Source organism: Pseudopodoces humilis, chromosome 2 (genome assembly GCF_049639895.1).
Source record: "Pseudopodoces humilis isolate 2021_Gansu_Grassland_sample_001 chromosome 2, ASM4963989v1, whole genome shotgun sequence".
Classification (NCBI taxonomy): Eukaryota; Metazoa; Chordata; class Aves; order Passeriformes; family Paridae; genus Pseudopodoces; species Pseudopodoces humilis.
This window is the reverse complement of record NC_142201.1, coordinates 29,458,351-29,478,573: the sequence shown is the minus strand read 5'-3', so window position 1 is coordinate 29,478,573 and position 20,223 is coordinate 29,458,351. Positions and strand designations below refer to the sequence as shown.

At 42.0% G+C, this 20,223-nt stretch overlaps 1 protein-coding gene across 1 annotated transcript; it reads right to left on the bottom strand.

Annotated features, from left to right (window-relative positions):
• Positions 1-241: 241 nt before the first annotated feature.
• Positions 242-18,347, bottom strand: CREG2 (cellular repressor of E1A stimulated genes 2). Its single transcript, XM_005516544.3, has 5 exons — positions 17,949-18,347; positions 15,625-15,794; positions 3,782-3,895; positions 1,445-2,016; positions 242-749 (listed from the first exon to the last, which is right to left on the bottom strand). The coding sequence occupies exons 1-4, from the start codon at positions 18,345-18,347 to the stop codon at positions 1,869-1,871; spliced, it is 831 nt and encodes a 276-aa protein (XP_005516601.1). The 3' UTR covers positions 242-749; positions 1,445-1,868.
• Between the last annotated feature and the right edge of the window lie 1,876 nt (positions 18,348-20,223).

The following is a 20,223-nucleotide window of genomic DNA, read 5'->3' as shown; positions in this document are numbered from 1 at the left end:
ACGGGCCATCTTGCTTCAGTATTACACAATGCAAGATTCAGGGGCAAACTCTGAAAATGCAGCTCATCTGCCAAGAAAAAAAACTGAAGGAAATAGATTCAGGCAGGACACTTCCTCCTTTTGTGTAATTACCTCTACAAAAGATCTGCACGGCTAACAAAGTCTCTGGCAGTGAGACAAGAATAAAAAAGCTAAGTGAGTGTCTAAACAAAGTTCCCCCCCACCCCCCCATTTGCCTTGTTTTCTTACAGAATATCAGGAATAGTAGTGATGCCTGGGGCCCAGGACTCACCCTAGGGCTAAGTTGGGTGTCCTGGGGCCCCTTGTAGTTAAACCAGCATGATGCCCAGCTGTTCTGGGAATGACTCCCTCTCTCCATGCCTGAGCCAAAATAAGCTCAGCTACACTTAATTGGCTTCCAGCTGATCATAGATCATGCAGCTGCCTCTGAGCTCTGCCCAGGGATTAACCTGTACAAGCTCAGGGCACTCACCCAGGCTCCTCCCCAGCCCAGACGTGGTGCAGGCTGATGTCCAGAGCTCAAGTGCACTCCCAGTGATGCTGGAAGACCTTCCTCACAGGCACATAAACTCCATCTCAATGTGTCTCCTTCTTCATGTAACAGGGAGAGCAGCCATATAATTTTCAAACTGTGTGGTGACTTGGCTGATTAGCCATGGAAATTTTCTTTCTGTGATACCCTTAAGAACTGCAGAATATGTTTACCAGGAGGACATCTAGAGAAAGAACTGACAATGATTAAAATACCTTTGAACTCTTTTGGTATTACCACGTGAAAAGCTTATACACAATGTGTTTGCAACAAAGTCTGTACTTGCCACACTGGGAAAAGCAGTTATTCATGACCTGAAATACCTACCATCTTTAGGCTTCTTTAGAAAATAAATGCATGAACAAGCCCTTTAAATCTTGGCGAGGAAACAGAGTTAAAGGACAGGCTCCACCCCTTAGTGAGTTAGTGAGGGCTTATAAAAAATCAGTTGCACAAGACAGTTAGAAATAAAGCAGCGGTTGGAGCATGGAGGCAAAAAAAATTGGGTCTACAGGCTATTAAAAATACTTTTCCTGTCTCAACAAGAACAGGCTAGCTGAGAACGTTTACTTAAATTCTTCTTATAAGAATGTTTTTACTTGTATTGAGATAATCCTTGTGGGGCTGATTTGATTTTGGCCTTTAATGTGTTTAACCAGCTTTGTGTCAGAGACAAGTTATAGTGGAGCTGTGTTGTTTGAACTGATTGCTTTTTTTCTGCTAAAGAGAGAAGTTTTACTCAATTTCCAAGTGAAATATCAAATTATCTAATTCGGGAAAAGCACACATAGAAAAGAGAAGCTAGCAAATGAGGACAGCTTCAGCAAATAATTTGTTTTTAAACTTAAATACCTAAATTTTCAACTATTAACTTTCTCTTAAAATACTTACAAATCAAGGGAGACCCAGCAGCAGTAATACCTCCACAATGCATAGAGGGTTCTGAGTAGGCAATTTGCATTTTCTGCAAATCAGAACATTATATTTAGCACATAGTGTAGTTTCCCTGTGGGTGCACAGCAATAGAAGTCAAAACAAACAGATACAAAGCATTTTAAAAACAGCATTTCAGATGACGCATTGCCTGCTTGAAATGACAAGTCTGTACATTGCAGGGTAGGGCTAATATCCACCTCTCCTTTATAATTTGAAAGTCTGTGTTGATTTATTTTCACTCTGCTCCATGTGAGACAGGGCTATTTTGAAGCCTTTTGGGAGAAGAGGAAAAATATCACTGTAAATAAACCATCTACCATGAAATTTTAAAAGTGTTGGAAAGAAAACTCAGGAGATTTCTATCTCAAATCCCATTCAATCATCCTTTACTTGGAACTGCTTTTAAATACTCTTCTACTGCAATGGGAGAAACTTCTCCATACCAGCTTTGAAGCCAGATGTGTTCAATGTTCATTTTCATGAAGAACCACTCATAGCTACGAGGCCACTTTCTTACCACTGGGTGCCTAGAAGGACAAAGAAAAACAAAAAAAAAAAATGTTAGAAGATGTGCCAAAGCATATGCATACTCTGCTTTTTTCTTCAGCTTAGTGTGCTCAGCCAGAGTGAAACCTAAGATATGAGAACACCACCATTCATCTTTTTGGCCCTTCCTTGCTGTAAGGTTTACAATCTTCCACATCCCAGTCTGGGGCGAACTGCAACACAGGCAGCCAGCAATCACCACCTTCCCCCACTGCAGAACCCTGTCTCTAAAGATAGATGTTGTTCAGCCTCTGAATAAATGAAAAATAGTTAGAGAAAACTCTTTGAATGCATGTCAGGGTTGTGCTTGTATCTGTTTAAAGGAAACACTGTCCTGAAAATATTTGGTAGCAATTGTGGTAGAGAGGGAGGGCTAATAAAACTGGGTAGCAGGTAGAGCATAGCCTCTGCTAGCTGTCACCTCCAAGAGCCTTCTCATCCTGTATTTATGTCTCATTTCTCTGGTCTTCCTTACAGTTAGGTTAGACAGATTCTCCTTGACTGGGTGCAGATCTTTGGTCCCCAATCCCTGGCAGGTGTAGCTGTGGGAAGCTCAGCAGTGATGCACAGAGTGGATACCACAGTTCAAGTCACAGTGTTCACAGGAACATTGGCGGGGAGTGGTGCAAGTCTGGGCAGAGTTGGCTCAGTGCCCCTCTACTCCTGCAAAGGATCCTGCAGCAGAGGTACTTGGTTTGGCAACATCTTGGTTTCCCTCTCATTGGGAAAATGGTGTTTCCTACCATTTTCTGAGTTGTCCCTTTGAGTACCCACGACTCTGGGGTTGGTAAGTGGTGTCAGATGCTGCTGGCACTGGATGTTCCCCAGCAACCCTCACTTTATCATTCTGGCTCTTGCACCTGACAGCAGAGCATCCTCTGCTGAGGCGCTGGTGGATTCTGGATCACTTGGGAATCTAATTCCCGTGAAGTTTGTAAAGAAGTGTGTCAATATGGCCCCATCCGTTCATGGTCCCATTTTTGTTATTGATGGCACACACACTGACAGAGTCTCACCCTGACCCTATCCTGTAGGTCAGAAAGAATATAATCTCTGGGCTGTTTTGGATCCAAGCTCATCCCAATTTCCCAATAGTATTTGATTGACCAGGAAAAGTGCATCTGGAGGACAATCCCTGGCAGCCTGTGTGGGACATGTGTGCCCCAGCTAAGGTTCAGGCTTTTCAAGCCTGTAATTCTGGACACCCAGTGAAGGGCATGGGGGCACACCCTGTGTGTGTGTGTGCTCCACATCTGGGTTGTCCTTGCATCTGTTCAAAGGAGACTGTTCAGTAAGTACTACGGCTTTGAAGCAGCTGGGACATTAGGAGATGTAATTAAATTTATAAGCTCCACCCTGAAAATGTTTGTAAGCCCAAAGACAGCAGACCTCTGCTCTTTGTCTGAGTCCTCTACCTGTCATAAGGTGGGGTAGAATCATTAAAGATAACAAATACACCATGGAATTATGGAATATCTCCTTGGAACCAGGTGACATTCTTCATAATCCCCAGATTATAAACCATGTGCCTTACCAGAGTCCAACACTAACTGTATTTCCACATTTCATTTCCTCAAGAGTTAAAAGGTCTGTCATTCCAAGCCACACAGAAGCCAGCATGCTTCATGGCCCCAAAGTAAAGGTCAGGCTTGTTATTTCTCAGATTTTCTGTACCAAACGGCCACATTTGTATATTTGTCTCTAACCCGTGGGTTGCACTCTACTACGTGCCTTTTAGATACAGACCTGGAAAACATAGCTTGCTTGGCAAATTCTACTTCCTCTGGAGGCACTGTGACCATCTGTCCCATGAGAGTCAGCCTGGCGCATCTTGGATCCTCTGGATCAATCACGTTTTTTCTGTGCACAGAGAAGAATGCTCATGAGTAATAGCTTACTTGCTTTCTTAAGGGTTTTTGGAGAAGTGTGGACTCCTGCTCACATATAAAAAACTTTGTCAAGCCTTGTGGGTCGTCTCTACTCCCAGCTATACTGTTTGGTGGAGGGGGGTAGTCTGGAAGAACACTTGACTGACACACAGCTCTGCTGTAGATAGTTGCTTAATTTTAATTTATGTTCATGAAAGTTTGACTAGTATCTATTGGATTGTAAAAAATTGTGAAAATGGCAGTATTCCCAGACAGATGTACAGAGCTGTATTCACAGAATACAGCTGATTCTGAGAAGAAGTAGTGAGATGGTTAGTCTGTACCTGTGCCTACAGAAAAGCGTATGAATATGTGTATCTGTATGTAAAACATAAGGTCTTTTCATTGTGCTTATCCTAGAAAATAAATCCTTGTTAATTTTTTACCCATTTTTCAACTGTTTTACACCAAATAGGAAAGTTCTCCAATTGCTTTCAGACCAAGACAGGGAAGGTACTTGTTACTTTTTGGCTCTCTGTATATAGTAATAATAAATAACTCCCATTAGTAACTGCAAGGCAATTACTGACTCTGACGTATACAATACAAGGATATAAATCATAAGTAAATCTACTAATTGCAAAAAAAAAAAAATTGTGTATGAAATGACTGCAGAGGCTTGATCCTGACAAACACTGAGCAGCCCAAAGGTCTGCTGCCAGCAATTTGAGATTGCTTAGTGTCTCAGGGAACCACATTCCTGTGTCAGCCCAAGAAACTACATTAGGAAATGAAAGCTGCATTTCTTTTTCACCGTGTTTTAATCACAGGAAATTACATCTCATCTGTGCACAATTTTACTTAATTTTTTAAAGATCTTGGCTTGAGCCCTTTAGCCTTAACTGTGTGCAATCTGCAATGGCTTCATTTTTGGTTATACTTCTCAATGTGTGTCTAGTATATGCAGGAAGCATATGGGCATCCTCCTGCAGCTAATTTAACACCTGCAGATTCTTCACAGATGGTTATGAGAGACTGTGTAGCTCACTAGATAAAAGATCTGCTTTTCTAAAGACAGTCAGAAAGAGAGATACATAAGTACAGTAGGCTGACTGATACTTGACTATGTCCAGTAAGCACTTGCCACTGTCTGCTGCCTGACCTCCAAAGTACCATTTGCAGTCACATCATCTCAGGGACATTTCTTCAGTGTTCTGTTCAGTTTGGAGCAGCAGTTGTCTGTTTAACAACATTTGGACAAATTCCACATGTATTCATTTTCCTCTCCCATGCATACTGATGGGAGGAATGGTTGAGGCCAAAGATCAGGCTCAAACTTTCTGTCCACATCAACTTATAGTGTTCTAATTTTCTCTAGTACAGTTTTTTAAATTATAAAAGTGGTGTTATGAGTACCCAAAAATCCACATTCCCTGCTCAGGCACTGGGTTTATTTCTATCAATGTGTATGCAGAGTACAAACTTGTCTAGATGATCACCTTGGTACACCATAGATCCTCAGCACTGATTCCTCCTGCCTGCTGAAGGTGTCCCTTCATATCTGGGTTCCAGTGGCCTGAAAGCACTCTGTCCCTAAGGAACACAGCTCCATACCTGTAGCTCCTGGCATTTCTTTTGCATAGGCTTTGGGTGTTGTGTGGCTGCCCAGTATCAATGGCCCAGTGAGATGCTCACCCACCAAAACACAAATAAAGGCAAATACAGTGAATACAGCTGAAGAGAAAGGAGCCAATCCCACATGCAGAGGGTATCAGCTGAGGGTATGCATGTCCAGCAGCCAGGGCAATGCACATTCACACTCTTGCAACTGTTGGCCCTGGATGGTGAAGTGTTGAAGTCCATTTGAAGCAATCTCCTGATCTGTTGTTATCTTTTATGCCTAATCTTAATAATGTACCCAAAGCCCTCTGCATATGTTTAGATATTCAGTATATATTTAACATTTATATTGATAAAGGAAAGGGACTTCTTGCGAGCAGAAATTCAGTTCAGAAAATTGCTTTCAAACAACTGTGCATCTGAATATATGATACAATTTCCTCCACAGACAAACAGTACCATAAAACAACTGAAGAGCCAGGAAAAGCAGGAATATTTGCAAGTGTTTTTCTTGCACACAGTTCCTACATAATATGTGGTTAATTACTGTAAGAGAGGATTTTGAAAGGGATTGTTATTAAAAGATGTCTGTTTCACAGAACGGATGAAGGCCATGGATTCTGGATGTGATCAGGGGCAGTGAGAAGTTTTGGTCTGACCTTCTCAGATTACAATTATTTGGTGTTTTTATGCAAGTCCTTGTTTATTCTGAAAGCATAGTATGTGATTTTGAGTAGGCAATAGAGCTGATGTAGCTGTGGTTAAGCAGTGAACCCTGCCTGCCTTTGCTGAGAAAGTTTTGTCTAATAGGACTGGTGTCTGATGTGACTCTTCCCCAACTGACATGAAAAGCTGCTCTGCACATATTTGGCTGACAACAAAGGCCACACACACTGCGCATCCATAGCTTGAAAAGTCTTTTTTTCCCCCGGCTTCTTCTGTTTACAGTTTTCTGTACATTCTCATGAGCTATGGTGCTACACTGGTTGACACACATAATACTATCTTCCCAGTAAAAATTATTCAAACTTAATTTTGCATATTGGAATAATAATCTGGAGGGTCAATTTGTTTTTCTGGAAAATGACTCAAACAAATTATTTGTTGAGATTGTGTGAGGTGAAGTTTTGGAAGAGCTGAACAGAGCAATGATACATTTGAGTCCAGCACACTGTTATTACTTGTTGGTTTTGCTTTCAGGTCTGCCTCTTATCATAGGTTTTTTGTTTCAGATTAGGAACCTTGTATTCTAATCTGACATTAGCATTAGTATATTATTTTTCAAAGGAACCCTTCATATTATGAAGTGAATCTGTTTCTGCATTTCTTTTTTTTTTTTTTTAGCATTATATTTCCCTAATGATGTTTGATTACTTTTATATTTCTCAAACCATCAAAACCCACTAAACTTACAGCTTCCATTTATAAATGTTATGAATGGGACTTGTGTTTTCAGTGTTGTTGCCAGTGCAACTAATACAAACGCAGGATTTGCTTCCCTGGAGCAAGGTGATATAGTCAGGGATTTATGTCTTATTTTCACTAAAGACAATAAAGGGATATTTACTAAAACATTCCTCACTTGAATCTGTAGAGGTATAGTCATGCATTCACTAGACATTGCTTCTCTCTGTATAAATACATATTCAGGTCTCAGTCCCTGAGTTACTTTCATCTTTGCTGGCACAAGAGTAAGTAGATGCAGAGGAGTGGCTTTATGTAACATTTGTGTGCTGCTGACTGGGTGTGAGAGGGAGGCAGAGTCAGGGGTAGAGATGTTGACACTGTTGCTCTGTTGAGGAAACCCAAGGTGGTTACTCAGGTGGTTTGTCTTTACCAGAATCAAGCCCTCTGTCTCCATGGGGAGGACTTCATGAATGCTATAGTAAAATATGAACTGAGGAGAAGAGAAAGCAGGTAACTGTGAAAGAAGACCAAGCAATAGGAACACATTCTTTTTTTCATACTTATTTCAAATACATATACTTTGTTGGGGAAAATTAGGAAGACCAGATTAAAAGGGAACAAGATTCGGTTTATAAGAAAACAGTGCATTAAGACAAATCATCTTAATTATTCATCTGATCTGTGGAGAGAGAAGAATTAATTGTTCCTGTTCCTCTGCTTACAGTGAGCAAAGCAGGTATGCAGAGTTTGACCCAGTCCAGGCAGTTTTCTTCCAAGTGTGTGAGATGACATCACCTACCCAGGTGCCAGCTTTACTGAGCTTAAGGAGAGGCCTGCATCCAAGTGAAAAGTATTTCCCATGAGAAATGCAGTGCTGCAAAGCACACTGCTAATGAACATGTCCCACTTACTATGTAACACTTCCGCAATTTCTGGGTCCTGGTTCAAAAGCGGTTCAGAGTAAAGAGTGTTAGCTACTCATTAAATTGTTTACTACACTAGCCATCTCTTGGAGTTTAATTAGAAGGTTCTTATACAGCAGCTATCCAAGTTCAGGTGTTATGAACCGGCTGCTGTGGTTATATTGACACATAAGATGATGTTGTGACTTGGTTAGGATTCCCTTTCACAGTTGAGATCTCTGCTTTGACTGATGATGCTCTGTCTCCTGGTTTCTGACCAAAGTATCCCTGAGTATTATCTTCATTCTCAGCCTCTGCAATCCATTAGTGAGGTGACACTGATCTGCCACAGATCAACAGGAAAAGCAAGTTAAGAGTTTGGAAGGCACTTGGGAAGGAAATCCAGTTACTCCCAAGAAAGAACTGTTGGCAGAAAGGCAGGAGGGTTCAGTACTGTTCCAGCCTGGGTGTGGAAGCAGGGGTCTATGCAGAGGAATCCCTCTCTTCTTCCCCAGCCTCCTTTTCCCACAAAGGAGCTGACATCCTTCTCCTCCACCCCCTGAGGAAATAAGATCTTCCATCCTCCTTGGGAGGACACACAAATGTCCCCTGAACACATTTCTCACTGCTGTGTGAGAAAGCACTGCTCTTATCCCTCTGCTTCTTCATAGTTGAAGAGAAAAAAGTTGGGAAAGAGTTTTCTCCTATTGCAGGAAAGACAGAGAGCCAAGAAGAAAGCCCCAGTTTCCCTACTTTTTTTTTTTTTTTCTACTTTAAAGCATACAGCTCATGAGTGGCATAAGGGCAATGACTGCTTCCACACATTCTAAGCGCTCCTATAATGGTAGCAGTCGTGAAAACCCATGTAATTAGGGGGTGGGGATTGGCTGCTGACCCAGCTCATCCCTGTCACCTCCCAAGGATGCAAAGTAGGTGACTCTGTCACACCCTTCACAGGGCTCCTCTTCACACAGCCCCAAACTGGGCCCAAGATGAAGAGGCAAGAGTTATTTTCTACTATATAAAATGTATGACAGGATTTTTGTCTCCTAAAATCTACAGAACGGAAGGGAGGGAACGCTCTGTCCTTAGAGAATTACTGTAAAATGCATATAATTTTGATTCATAAATGTGATTAATTTTGAAAAGCAAGTTACTCTCCTCATTTATTTGTTCACCACTAACTGCTAGAGTCTCTGAAGCAGAAAGAATGTGTTGGTGCTGCTAATCTGCATGGCATGAACGTCAAACAAAATCTCCACTGAAAGCAATTTCATAATCTGAAAAGCTGTTGCTGGCCTTCAACCGGATATGCCTAGGCAGTTCTGCCCTGCTCTGATTTTGACAAGATTTTTTTTTATCAGCCATGTTTGGGAGCCAGAAAAGTTAGTTACAGCATCTTTGCTTTTGTAAGAGGTCTTCTGTTCTGAATCTGAAGTTAGGGAGCTAAAGTGTATCAGTGCAGAGATTATTCTGTTCATATAAGTGAGCCTGTGCTCCCAGCATGTGTTTTAACATTTTTAATAATTTCATTCTTTCTAGAAGATAATCCTTCCTAAAATGTTTAACTACTTTTACTTGAAGCCAGTCTGTTTTCCTCTCTCCACTGACAATAACAATGCATTTCTTCAGCTGAACTCTGTGTTTCAGACAGGAAGCTTTTATATAGCTTAACCACAGACAATTCATGGAGAAAAAAAAAAAATAATCATACCATCAACTATTTCTGTGAACAGAGTCAGAGAAACACTATTTCACTAGGAAGGGATTTTAGGAAGTTGGTTATTTAAGAATACAGGAAAAATAGTAATTTAGAGCAGTATTGTGTGCATTGGGTCATGATGATAGTAGGTTTCATGTTTGACTTTCTAATTTGGGACCTTCATTTTAAATTTTTTTAAATACAGATTTTCTTTAAATACAGATTTTTCAGGAACAACTACTGACATAATTATTTGCACATGACTGAAAAGGGCCAATATAAATACCAGAATTAGAAATGTGTCTGTGCCACAGAATCAGGAGGTGGATCTCAAAAATTGATGGATGTCTGAATTCAGCCTTTGTCTTCTGCATGCATAATTTCTCTTTGTGTGAAGGTACAGTACCAGATTTCTTTGTTATATTAATCCTCGTATTAACAACAGTAACTCTACAAACCCAGCAGTAGATATATGTTGTGTGGCCATATGACATCTCAAAGGTTGTGCAGTGGCAGGCTTATTGTCTCTCAGTATTGCCCAGGGAATGAAGTTGGATGTTTGTGCATGCTGCTGATCCACTACACAGCAGGAACCCAGACCCACAAAATTCCTCTTCTCTTCCCATGGTGGTTGAGAATTCATGAAAATCACTCATGGTCTGCAGTGTGGATTTGAAACACCATCCTCAACTAAGAGCAGGAAAAAAACAAAGGTGGACTGACCCCAAAGGTCGCTGCTTTTCCCTTGTATAAAAACCAGTTAATGGCAGCCATGTAACTGCTCCTTCTCTAAGAAAGATGCAGTGTGTCCCTGTGAATGTGCTGAACCTGATGTCAAGGAGGTGACACACGTTTAAAATTAATTGCCTGTTTTCCAGGCTGCAGCTGTAATGAGGCAGACTCAGGAGCTTACTTGGAAAGAGGAATCCTCTGAGCAGCCTGTGTGTTGTGAAATGTATTTAGAACAATAGCTGCTCTATTCTTTAATGTCGGGCTTGGTCTTGCTCCCTCTGAAAGCTGCAAGAATGGAACTCAATCTTTTCAGCTTGTCAGTGGCATAGACATACCAGCTTAGTCTATTTATAGCCCTGAACCATTTAATTTTTCTTGCCTCTATTATCCATTTATCAGCCTTCAGATAAAATGCTGTGTAGTTGCTAACAAATGCCGTCTCTATCCTGGCCATCAGAGCCTTCTCAGAGAGGGGCAGTCTGTCTCCCTCTGGGAAATGGCAATCTCTAGGTCAGAGATGAGGAATCCAAACTGTAGCTGCAATACTAAAATGTCTTGCAATTAGTGCCTAGTCAGATGTGTCGCTGCTCTCTTTCTTTCAGTATTAAATGTTATTTTTCTTATTTGTTTAGGGTTTTCACATTTTCTCTCCAGCTGATTAAATATTGAGGCTGGAGCAACATAAAGGCCAGTCTTGTATTTCTCACATGTTTGAAAGGGAAAATATTTATTGTCAAGGTTTGGAACTTGAGTCTGTTCTGAAACAAAACAAATGAAATTTGCTACTAAATAAATTTAATATCAAATTGGTGTACACAAGTCACTTGAAACTCATTAGGTACACGAAGACATTGAAATGTCAGCTATGTTTTCTTTCTAAAGGCCAGAGATTTCTTTTGCATGCAATAGGTCAGAAGCATTTTTCAGGAGAGTGCCAAATACTCTCAGGAGCACTGGCTACAGGCACCAATCAGCTTTCACATTTATTTTGATTCTTACAACTCAGAGCAGATTAATAATGGAATTCTAATGAAGTTCCACATGAAAACAAGCTATGAATGCATTGCTGGCATACAAGGACATGAACTTTCTCACATAGAATATTATTCACTTAGCTATTTTACATAATTATTTTGAAACCAAAACAATTAATGAAACAGTTGAAGAGAATGTCTGACAAGAATGACACTTTCCTTTGCAAAGAAAACTTCACAGATACCATTTTAATGCTAGCAGGATCTGAGGTCACACAGAGTGAAAGGTATTGCCTTTCATATAGTGCTAGTAAAGAAGATTTTGCTATACTGAACTTGAGCCACCACATAAAGCCCTGCGCTGAGGATGCTGTGTGCTGTTTGCATGGCACAGCCTCTCTATCTCAGCAGGTCAAGTGCACCCTGAAGGTGGGGACAGGCCACCCCAAGCACTGGCAGCAGGGCCCAGACATCTTGTTGTTTTCTTCAATGTTGCACTCCCCACAGAGGCCCTCTCTGTGGGGTAACAGTGGGATGGTGTGCTGGATTGCAATTTTAGATGTTGCTACTTTTAAATGTAAAAATCGCTCATGGATTCCCAGTTTAAAACATACATTAATTTCTGACTCTGGTTATAGGGGAAGGGAAGAAAAGAAGGTAAAGTCCAGTGCCCATAGCCTTCCTTTCTGAGAGAGCTTCAAAAATGCTCACATTTTTGTATCATCAAAAACAAAAATTGTAGCTCAAGTAAATACCCAGCTTTTCATTGTCCGTATTGCTTGTCCTCTGCACTAATGCCAACCAACATCTGTTCCAAATGAGAACTTCAGAAATAATGAAAAAGAAACTGAAGGTAACAACAAAATAAATAATGCATGGAGCACTGATCAAACTCTGAACCTGTGTACTCAATTCAGTAGTAAGCTCAATATTTAGAGTATGGTTACATGCTAAAATGAGAATATTCCATTTTCCACCACCTTCTCTTTTTCTTTCCCCTTTCCTTTGCTCTTCTCTGGCTCTTGAGGAGCTGATTCAAGTTCCTAAGCCACTAGAAATCACATCCAGAAAAAAAAAAATACACAAAAACCCAGGAGGTTTCTGCTGCGTTACTGAGCTATAATAGGCCCACCATATGGTCAGCTGTAGGGAGGGGGTGGGATTGCATGGCCAGGAGCAGCACTGGCCACAGGATGGAAAGCAGAAGGATCGGCAGAAAAACTTATTCTTGCTGTCAGGATAATTTTCTTCACATTTTTGTTTAGTTTAGACTGAGGCAAAGACCAGAACTGATGGGAGACAGGGTAGCACATGACTGGTAGTCAGGAGGGAGAGTAGGGATGCGGCAAATAGTAATTAGTTTGGACAAAGCTATTTTGGAAGTGCAGGTTTAGCTTCTTGGTGGTGCCCAGAGAGCTGTTCTCACCAGAGAGCACAGTCTCAGGCTGCAGAGAGGACTGGAGAGTCAGGTGACAGAATCCAGGTTGCTCTGGCTGCAAAACAAGCAGCAGCAGATATCTGGCATACTGATCAAAAGGGTAGAGATTTGAAAATTAATAGTGATGTAATAAAAAGACATTGAATAAATATTCTCAAAGATTTGTGGTGTATATGGATTTCATATTTCTATAAAACATGCAGCATTTCTCTTTTGTTGGTGAATTGGCACTTCCCAAACTGGTGCATCGGGCAGTGATGTTGCTAAGCCATAAAAGGCAAAGACTTTCAAGAGTGGCTGTTTAAAGTTAGGGATCAAAGGCCACACTTAAGTGCCTAAGTGGGTGTGTGGTTTTCAGAAGTGCTCAACACTACCACTTATCATCAATGGAAGCTGCTCTGAGTCTTAGGCCTCTGAAAATAGGGCATTAAGTAGTAGGACATAGGACTTGAAATACATTTTTAAGCACTGGATAGTAAGTTGGTCAGGATAGTAAGTTAGACTGAATGAAAAATCTCAGAAAGCAGGAATAAACACCATTAAGCCTGCAATTAAAGAATGGATATATTTATTTTCTACATTATTAATCCAAAATATTTAATGAAAATATTTAAGCAATATGCAGCACCATTCCAGTGTTAACTCCACTACTTCACTGACCTCCTCAAGCATTCAAAACTGAATTACCTTAACAAATGTTGGTGACAGAAGTCTCCTATTAGGTGTTTGACATTGTAAGAGGAAGCCATGATTTCCATTCCTTGGGAATAGGATGTTAGCATGAAATTACTAGTATTGCTTTGGACTAAGAAACATTTCATTTTTCCACCATATAACTCTCTAGAAAACAAGATATTCTGAAGACAAACACAGACAACTGTAACAGTAATGTTTTATATTTGCCATTCCCTGCTTTTCCCAGGGCTCTTCTCAGCTATCAGGCTTAAGAAGTGGGATGATACTCTAGGCAATCCTCAGCTGGGGAAATCTGGTCTTAAGATAAAACCTCTCCTTCCACAAAGAGGACTTTAAGTTGGAATAAAAACTGTTAATTCAATTTCTTTCTGAAGGAGTCTGCTCTTACCAGTTCTCTCTCTCTCTCCTTGGAACGTTGACTAAGACCTGCTTTGGTAACAGAGTCCTGTCTGACACAATTTCAGTGTCATGTACCTCATCACGTAAAGAGGCCTTTGTAAATAACACTTCACACAAGGCTGACCCAGCCAAGTATGCCACAAGATTGACTGTAAACAAACATATGGTGGAGATCTGTCTTTTTCAGGGAGACAAGAATGGAAGGGAAAATTGAATCATCTTTGAGGTTACATACATACATTTTACACATGTAAAGCTTTGGGAATCTGAAGTTATTCATTATACACAAGAATAAAATGGACCTGTTGGAGTGAGTCCAGAGGAGGCCATGAAGATGATCATAGGGTTGGAGCACCTCTCCTACAAAGACAGGCTGAGCAGATGGGGTTGTTCAGTCTGGAGAAGGCTCCATAAGCAGACTTACAGTACCTAAAGGGAGCCTGCAAGGGAGCTGGAGAGGGACTTCTCACAAGGGCTTGCAGAGACAGGACAATGGGATAATGGATTTGAACTAAAAGAGAGTAGGTGTTGATCAGATGTTAGGAAGAAATTCTTTGCTGTGAGAGTGGTGAGACCCTGGAACAGGTTGTCCAGAGAAGCTGTGAATGCTCCATCCTTGGAAGTGTTCAAGGCCAGGCTGGATGCAGCTTTGAGCACCTTGGTCTAGTGGAAGGTGTTCCTGTCCATTGCAGGTGGGTTGGACTTAGATAACTCTTAAGGTTTCTTCTAACACAAACCATTCTGTGATTATAGGATTCTATGACATGGTTAAGAAGAAGTCAACTCACTGCTGCCTCTGGAGAGAAGAACCAGGGACTGGATGTAGATTGGTAAACCTCAGACCTGGATTTCTTGATTTGGGGGGGGTCATTTAATGACTGTTTGTGATATACAAGGTGTAAAAAATTTGCAAAGATATCATATTCAATCATATTCTCTGAAGAGTTGGAAATCAGACAAGGTGTCACAGGCCTGAGCATATAACTTGTGAACTGGGAGCCTGAGATGCTCTTACAGAACCCAGAGAGCTGGAGCCCTGTCAAGGCATTCAGCAGAGCCTCCAGATGTGGCAGCGGCCTAAGGGGAGACAAAGAGTTACATTGTCCCACCCCAAACCCCTTTTGAAGGGCGGCCCAGGTGCTCTGATTGAGTTTGAGTCCCTGGGGGTTTCTCCCTTGGTGTGCTTCTACTGGTCCCTGACCCTGAACTCCACCCTCAGAGGTGGGGACCCTTGAGAGTTCTGTCCCTCAAAAACCCCTGCTGTGCCTCTGTTCAGGGCTCTCAGTTCTGAACCTGACTTTGTTCCCATGCTGAATAAATGGTTTCATGAACGGGAGCCCATCTCCGTTGGTGTTTGATGCTGGTCCCCAGAATCCTGTGGCTTCCCTGGATGAGATCCTAAGGTTGCGGACTGCAACATCCAGAGTTTTCAGCAGAGCAAAGATGCCTGCTTTACTGTGAATTGAACAGCCTCTGAAATTCTATGGATTTTGCTGACAAGATCACTATAGGCTATTATAGGATCTTGAACACCTAGACTTTATGTAGGCACTTCCAAGGAGATTAAAATTTAGGTATGTTAATGTTTAGATATATTAATGTAAGCTGAAAGTCACTCCAGCTGTTGATGCTACAATATACTTCAGTGGCACCTCTGCTTTTCTCTACTGTGCTTTACCAGGGGAATTTACTGAAAAAACCCAACCAAACAACAAAACTGTAGGAGGGAGCATGTAGCTGATTGTGAGAGTCAAAAGTAAATGCAGGACATTGAGAGTGGTGGGGACCCATCTTTCTGTTCTGAGGTCTCTGTTCTCACTGAAGATGGTAGGAGGCAGATAAAACTGTTACCTGCAGAAATTTCCATCTGTCTCTGGGAGGGTCAGAGAAGCCATGGGATTCTTCAGAAGATCTGTCACAGTGTTATCCTTTGGTGTCACGTAAAAGAAAGGGATTCCAGTGCTGTTATTGACGGGACCATCACTGAGAAGTAAACAGTTCCCATAGGGCATACCTTGGATCTGCAAAATCCAAATAAGCAACTGGTTACATATTTATACATAGACAGTTTTCAAGGTGGGGGATTTTCTCAAGGGTTCTAGCAGAGAAAACAGCCAGCCCCATTGCTCCCACTTTCTGTTGTCATCATGAGAGAGCATTTCTTCTAAATTAGATCTATCTCCTCTATATTACATTTATCATTCTTCTATGAAAACAGATCTCACCTCTAGTCCTGTCCATGACACTATAGAGAATATTTTCTCTTCCACTAAGCTTAAAGGAACTACCAAATTTAAAATGTTTAAGTGCATTAGTATATTTTTTTCCTGCCATCAATGTCAGGAGATGTTTACTCTAAACCACTGCTGGTACCTTTCTTCAAGCCCAAAAGGATATAGAGCCTAATTTAGCTTTGACTCAGCCTGCTTTATACTCTAATATTGGCTCCCCTTTTGGTTTTGATTTACAGTGTGATTGCATGGGTTTGCAAAAATAAAAAATAAATCATTTTAGCTAGAATTGGGTTTGAAGTCAAACTGGACATCAGCTCAGCTTCCTGGGCAGGAACATTTGATCAGAGGGGTGTCTCAACTACCAGCTAAGGCAAAATCTCCTCCCATGGCAGAGAAGGAACACTGAGGAGCCAAGTTTTCAAAAATATTTTCTCCCATACTGACCTGTGTACACACCGTGGTTATAATGCATGCAAAAATGTTCTTACCCAGTATTGACACTCATTAATATACTCCAGTATACTTCTACTATGCTTGTCCCATTACAAATATATATATATAAATATAAAATATATATTATATATAAATATATCCCATTATAAATAGCAATGACAGATATTCAATTAATTGCTCCTTTTTTTTTTCCTTGTCTTCAGATATTTTTCCCTTGTCTCTTAGATGTTGAACAGTAAAGTTATCCATCAATACATTAAATCTTTTACAACAAAATCAAATTAAATATGAATAGTTAATAAGAAAACCCTGGAGATGTTGTTACCTGGGTAGCTTTCTGATTTTTAATGTTTATATGCCTTTAAAATTTTAATGCTTATAGTGCTTATAAATGGCCTTTGTTGGTTTTCCTTAGAAGTCATGCTTTCATGATATTACATAATTTAGAAAATAAAAATATTGCTTATTAATAAGAGTTACAATTTAAAAAAAAAAAAAAGTTCTCAGTAATATTGCAGGACATATTCCCATTGCTTAAAATAGTCTGTCATGCAAGGTGTTACCTTGTTACCCTGGATTCTCAAAAATAACTGATCACACGCAGCATAATTCAGCATTCAAAGCAGCAAACACCACCACCCGAATTTCAAATTTTATTAGGAATCAGATTTTTCTGTACTACTTCTGTGCTCTGTCTGGAGGAAGATAACTGCAGACTATATTACAGCCATAATTCCATTGAGGGTTTCTGGTGAGAGCATAAACCAAGAGAGTTACAATCACATGGTTTAACAGGATTTCCAAAAGCTGAGGTAGAATTACAGGCCTCTTCTGTCTACGTAAAAATTCATTTAATAGTATTTTTTTTTCAATCTGTTACTTTGTATTTCACAATAACATTAAGTGCCGCTTACTCAGCCAAGCTTCTGAAGACTTATGTGCTTCTAAATTTAATTTAAAATTGTAAGCTAATTAATCTGTGAATAAGATTCACAGATTCTTTCAACAGAAAGTTAAGAATGTCTTTTGTATTTATTTATTTATTCCCCTTTTGTCTGAGTGTTAATGGATGCTGTGTCTTATCCCAACATTTCACTTTTAGAAAGGCAGTATTTTAAAGCTGGAAAAAATAATGACCCCAATTCCCAGGTACAGCCCAGCTATTTTGTTTAATGTTCCTGACAGAGAAATCGTCCTTTAAGCTGGTATAGCCGGACGGACGGGCAGATTTCGTGGTAGCCCACCAGGCTCTCGTCCTTCTCTTCCTCATCCTCCTGAAACAGCCCCTCTCCAAACCCTGCGATGCAGCTCTGCCTTACTGGCCTAGAGGTTTTGCTTTTTTGCGTGTCTCTCTGGCGCGGATTTTAGCGTGCATCCTCCCTCCCTGCGCTCCGAGCACGATTTCTCCTGCAGAGTTTGCGCCGCTCCCTGCGCGGGGCGGGCGCCCGTCCGGCGGGTAACGCGTGCCGGGCGCCGGGGGCACCGTACCTTTCCTCGGGCGGCCCGCGTCGCCACGAAGCCCCAGGTGTTGTGTTGGGCGAGGAAGCGGGCGGTCCCGGCTCGTCCCGGCGCCCCGCCGCCCTCCCGCCGGTAGGAGAACATCCTGGACGGGGCTGCCCCCTGCCCCGGCCGCCGCGCCGCCGGCCCGGAGCCCAGCGCCGCATCCTCGCGGTACGCCGAGGCCGGGAAACTCTGCTTCCAGAGGCCGCCCGCCTCCTCCAGCAGCGCGGGCAGCGCCTCCTCGGTGGAGGAGCTGTGCAGCTCGTCGGCCGCCGCCCCCGCCTCGGGCAGCGGCCACGACACGGAGCTGACCACCACGTACCCCCCCGCGCCGCCGCACAGCAGCGCCGGCAGCAGCCACCACGGCCACGGCCGCCGCGCCGACATCTTCTGCGGCAGCGCCCGCGCCGCTCCCGCCGCGCCCTCCCGCGGCCGCCGCCCGCCCCGCAGCGCCCCCTCCCCACCGCACCGGGCTCGGGCCGCAGGCGCGACACGCCTCGCTGTGCTGCCCGCCAGCCCCAGCGGGAGCCTCCGCCCGCACCTGCCACGGACACCCCGGCACTGCCTCCCGCGGCGGGGCGCGCAGCTCTGGGGCCCCTCGCGGTTCTCAGCCCACACGGAGCTCACCGCGGGGCAAGCCTGCCTTTGCCTGTCTCTCGCGGGGGACCTGGGAGGCTGCTGGAGCCTCTGGCTCAGGTGCGCGGTCCAGCAGGTATCTCACGTTTTAAGTTCTCTACACGCACCGCAAAACCAAAAAGATGGAGCTGTCTGGGCGGAGGCGGTGCGACCTCTCCGCTTGTTAAAAAAAGAGACAATCCACGAGGGAGAGTGTCCATGTGAACACTCCCATTGCAGGGAAAGCTTCATTTGGGCACTGGGGTCAGTCAAGTCACAGCTAGACCCCAAGGCTGAGGTGTCAGGCAGCATTAGTTTGGTGCTTGCAAAGATGCGGTTTTGATATGCAAGTACATGGGGCTGCTATTAAACGTTTTCCAGGCGAGGTTTTAATTAGGCTAAGATTTGCATGTATATGGATTTCTATCAATAGCCCAAATTAATAAAGGCACATGTGCATCCAGTTCCTTTCTTGGCAGTAGACCTCTTCAATATGGCCATGCAAAGATGTAATTCTTTAAAACATGTGCTTGTAAACTTTCGCTGTATTCATGCAAATTTTTTAAGGAACACAGGTTCAATAGGAGACAGGGAAGAATTAATCTCTCAGAAGCCTTTGCCTGTCAGAAGGTTCACAGGTACATCTAAAAGATGTTCTCAGGTACATCTTACTTTTTCATATGTGTGAAGAACAAGTTCCAAGATCAGTCTACTGATAAAATTTCTGCTTAATTGTGCCATGTGAACAGGCATATCTAATCAAGAATCTAAACTCTTACAAAAGTGGACTTGAGAACACTGAGTATTTTTAGCTTATATTTTTTCCTACGTTCCCTGCTCCTTTTTATTTTCTTCACCATAAAAACCTGAGGAATAGTGGTAGTGGGTATAATGGGCCTTAAGAACCTAATCAATTTTTCTGATTGTGAAGATACTTCCCAAGAAAATGTAATTTTGGCACCAAACTCTTAATCTTATCTGCAGAATTGAGTACATGACTACCTTTTCCTTTAGCTCATGGTCTTGTCTACATCTGCTGCAATACCACACTTAGGAAAATTGATTCCCACTTCAGTGCTTGAGCTGAGACAGAAGAATGGAGATGCAAGCAGAAAATCAATTTCCAAATCCAAAATGAGTGAAAGCTCCCCAAGCTCCTGACAAGTGCTTTTCTCTGATTCAGGATATGTCCCTTCTTAAAATATCAAAGCAGTTGTCCCTTCTAGAAATAGCAACCAGGCACAGACAACTCACTTCAGGCATGATCTTCAAAAATAGTTAAACCCCCCATTTCCTTGGTGTTTCAGGGAATTTCCTCACACAATCTGATGCATGCAAGATACAAATCTCATAGTTTATATTTACTATTTTCTATGAATTTATGCCAGGGTTTGTCTTTATGAACATCTTTGCTTGTACTTTACTTACAGAACAAGCCCAAACCTAGTTTTGAACATAATAAAATAGTAACATTATATACAGCCTATTTTATTTCAGTTAATAGAATTATATGTGAGATATTGACTCTCGTATCCTGCAGAAATAGGAAACAAAGCAGGAATTTCTTAAAACAGGAATTAGTGCTAGGTTTTACATTCAATAAATATAAATTTTAAATTAAGCATTGTAGACACAAAGAAGCATTAAT

Coding starts and splice junctions, on each gene's coding strand:
- CREG2 (XM_005516544.3), bottom strand. CDS start 18,347: ATGTCGGCGCGGCGGCCGTGGCCGTGGTGGCTGCTGCCGGCGCTGCTG. Junction 3,896..15,624: donor ACAGATGGAAATTTCTGCAG/GTAACAGTTTTA, acceptor CTCTGTGCACAG/AAAAAACGTGATTGATCCAG. Junction 2,017..3,781: donor AAGCAAGCTATGTTTTCCAG/GTCTGTATCTAA, acceptor TTGTCCTTCTAG/GCACCCAGTGGTAAGAAAGT.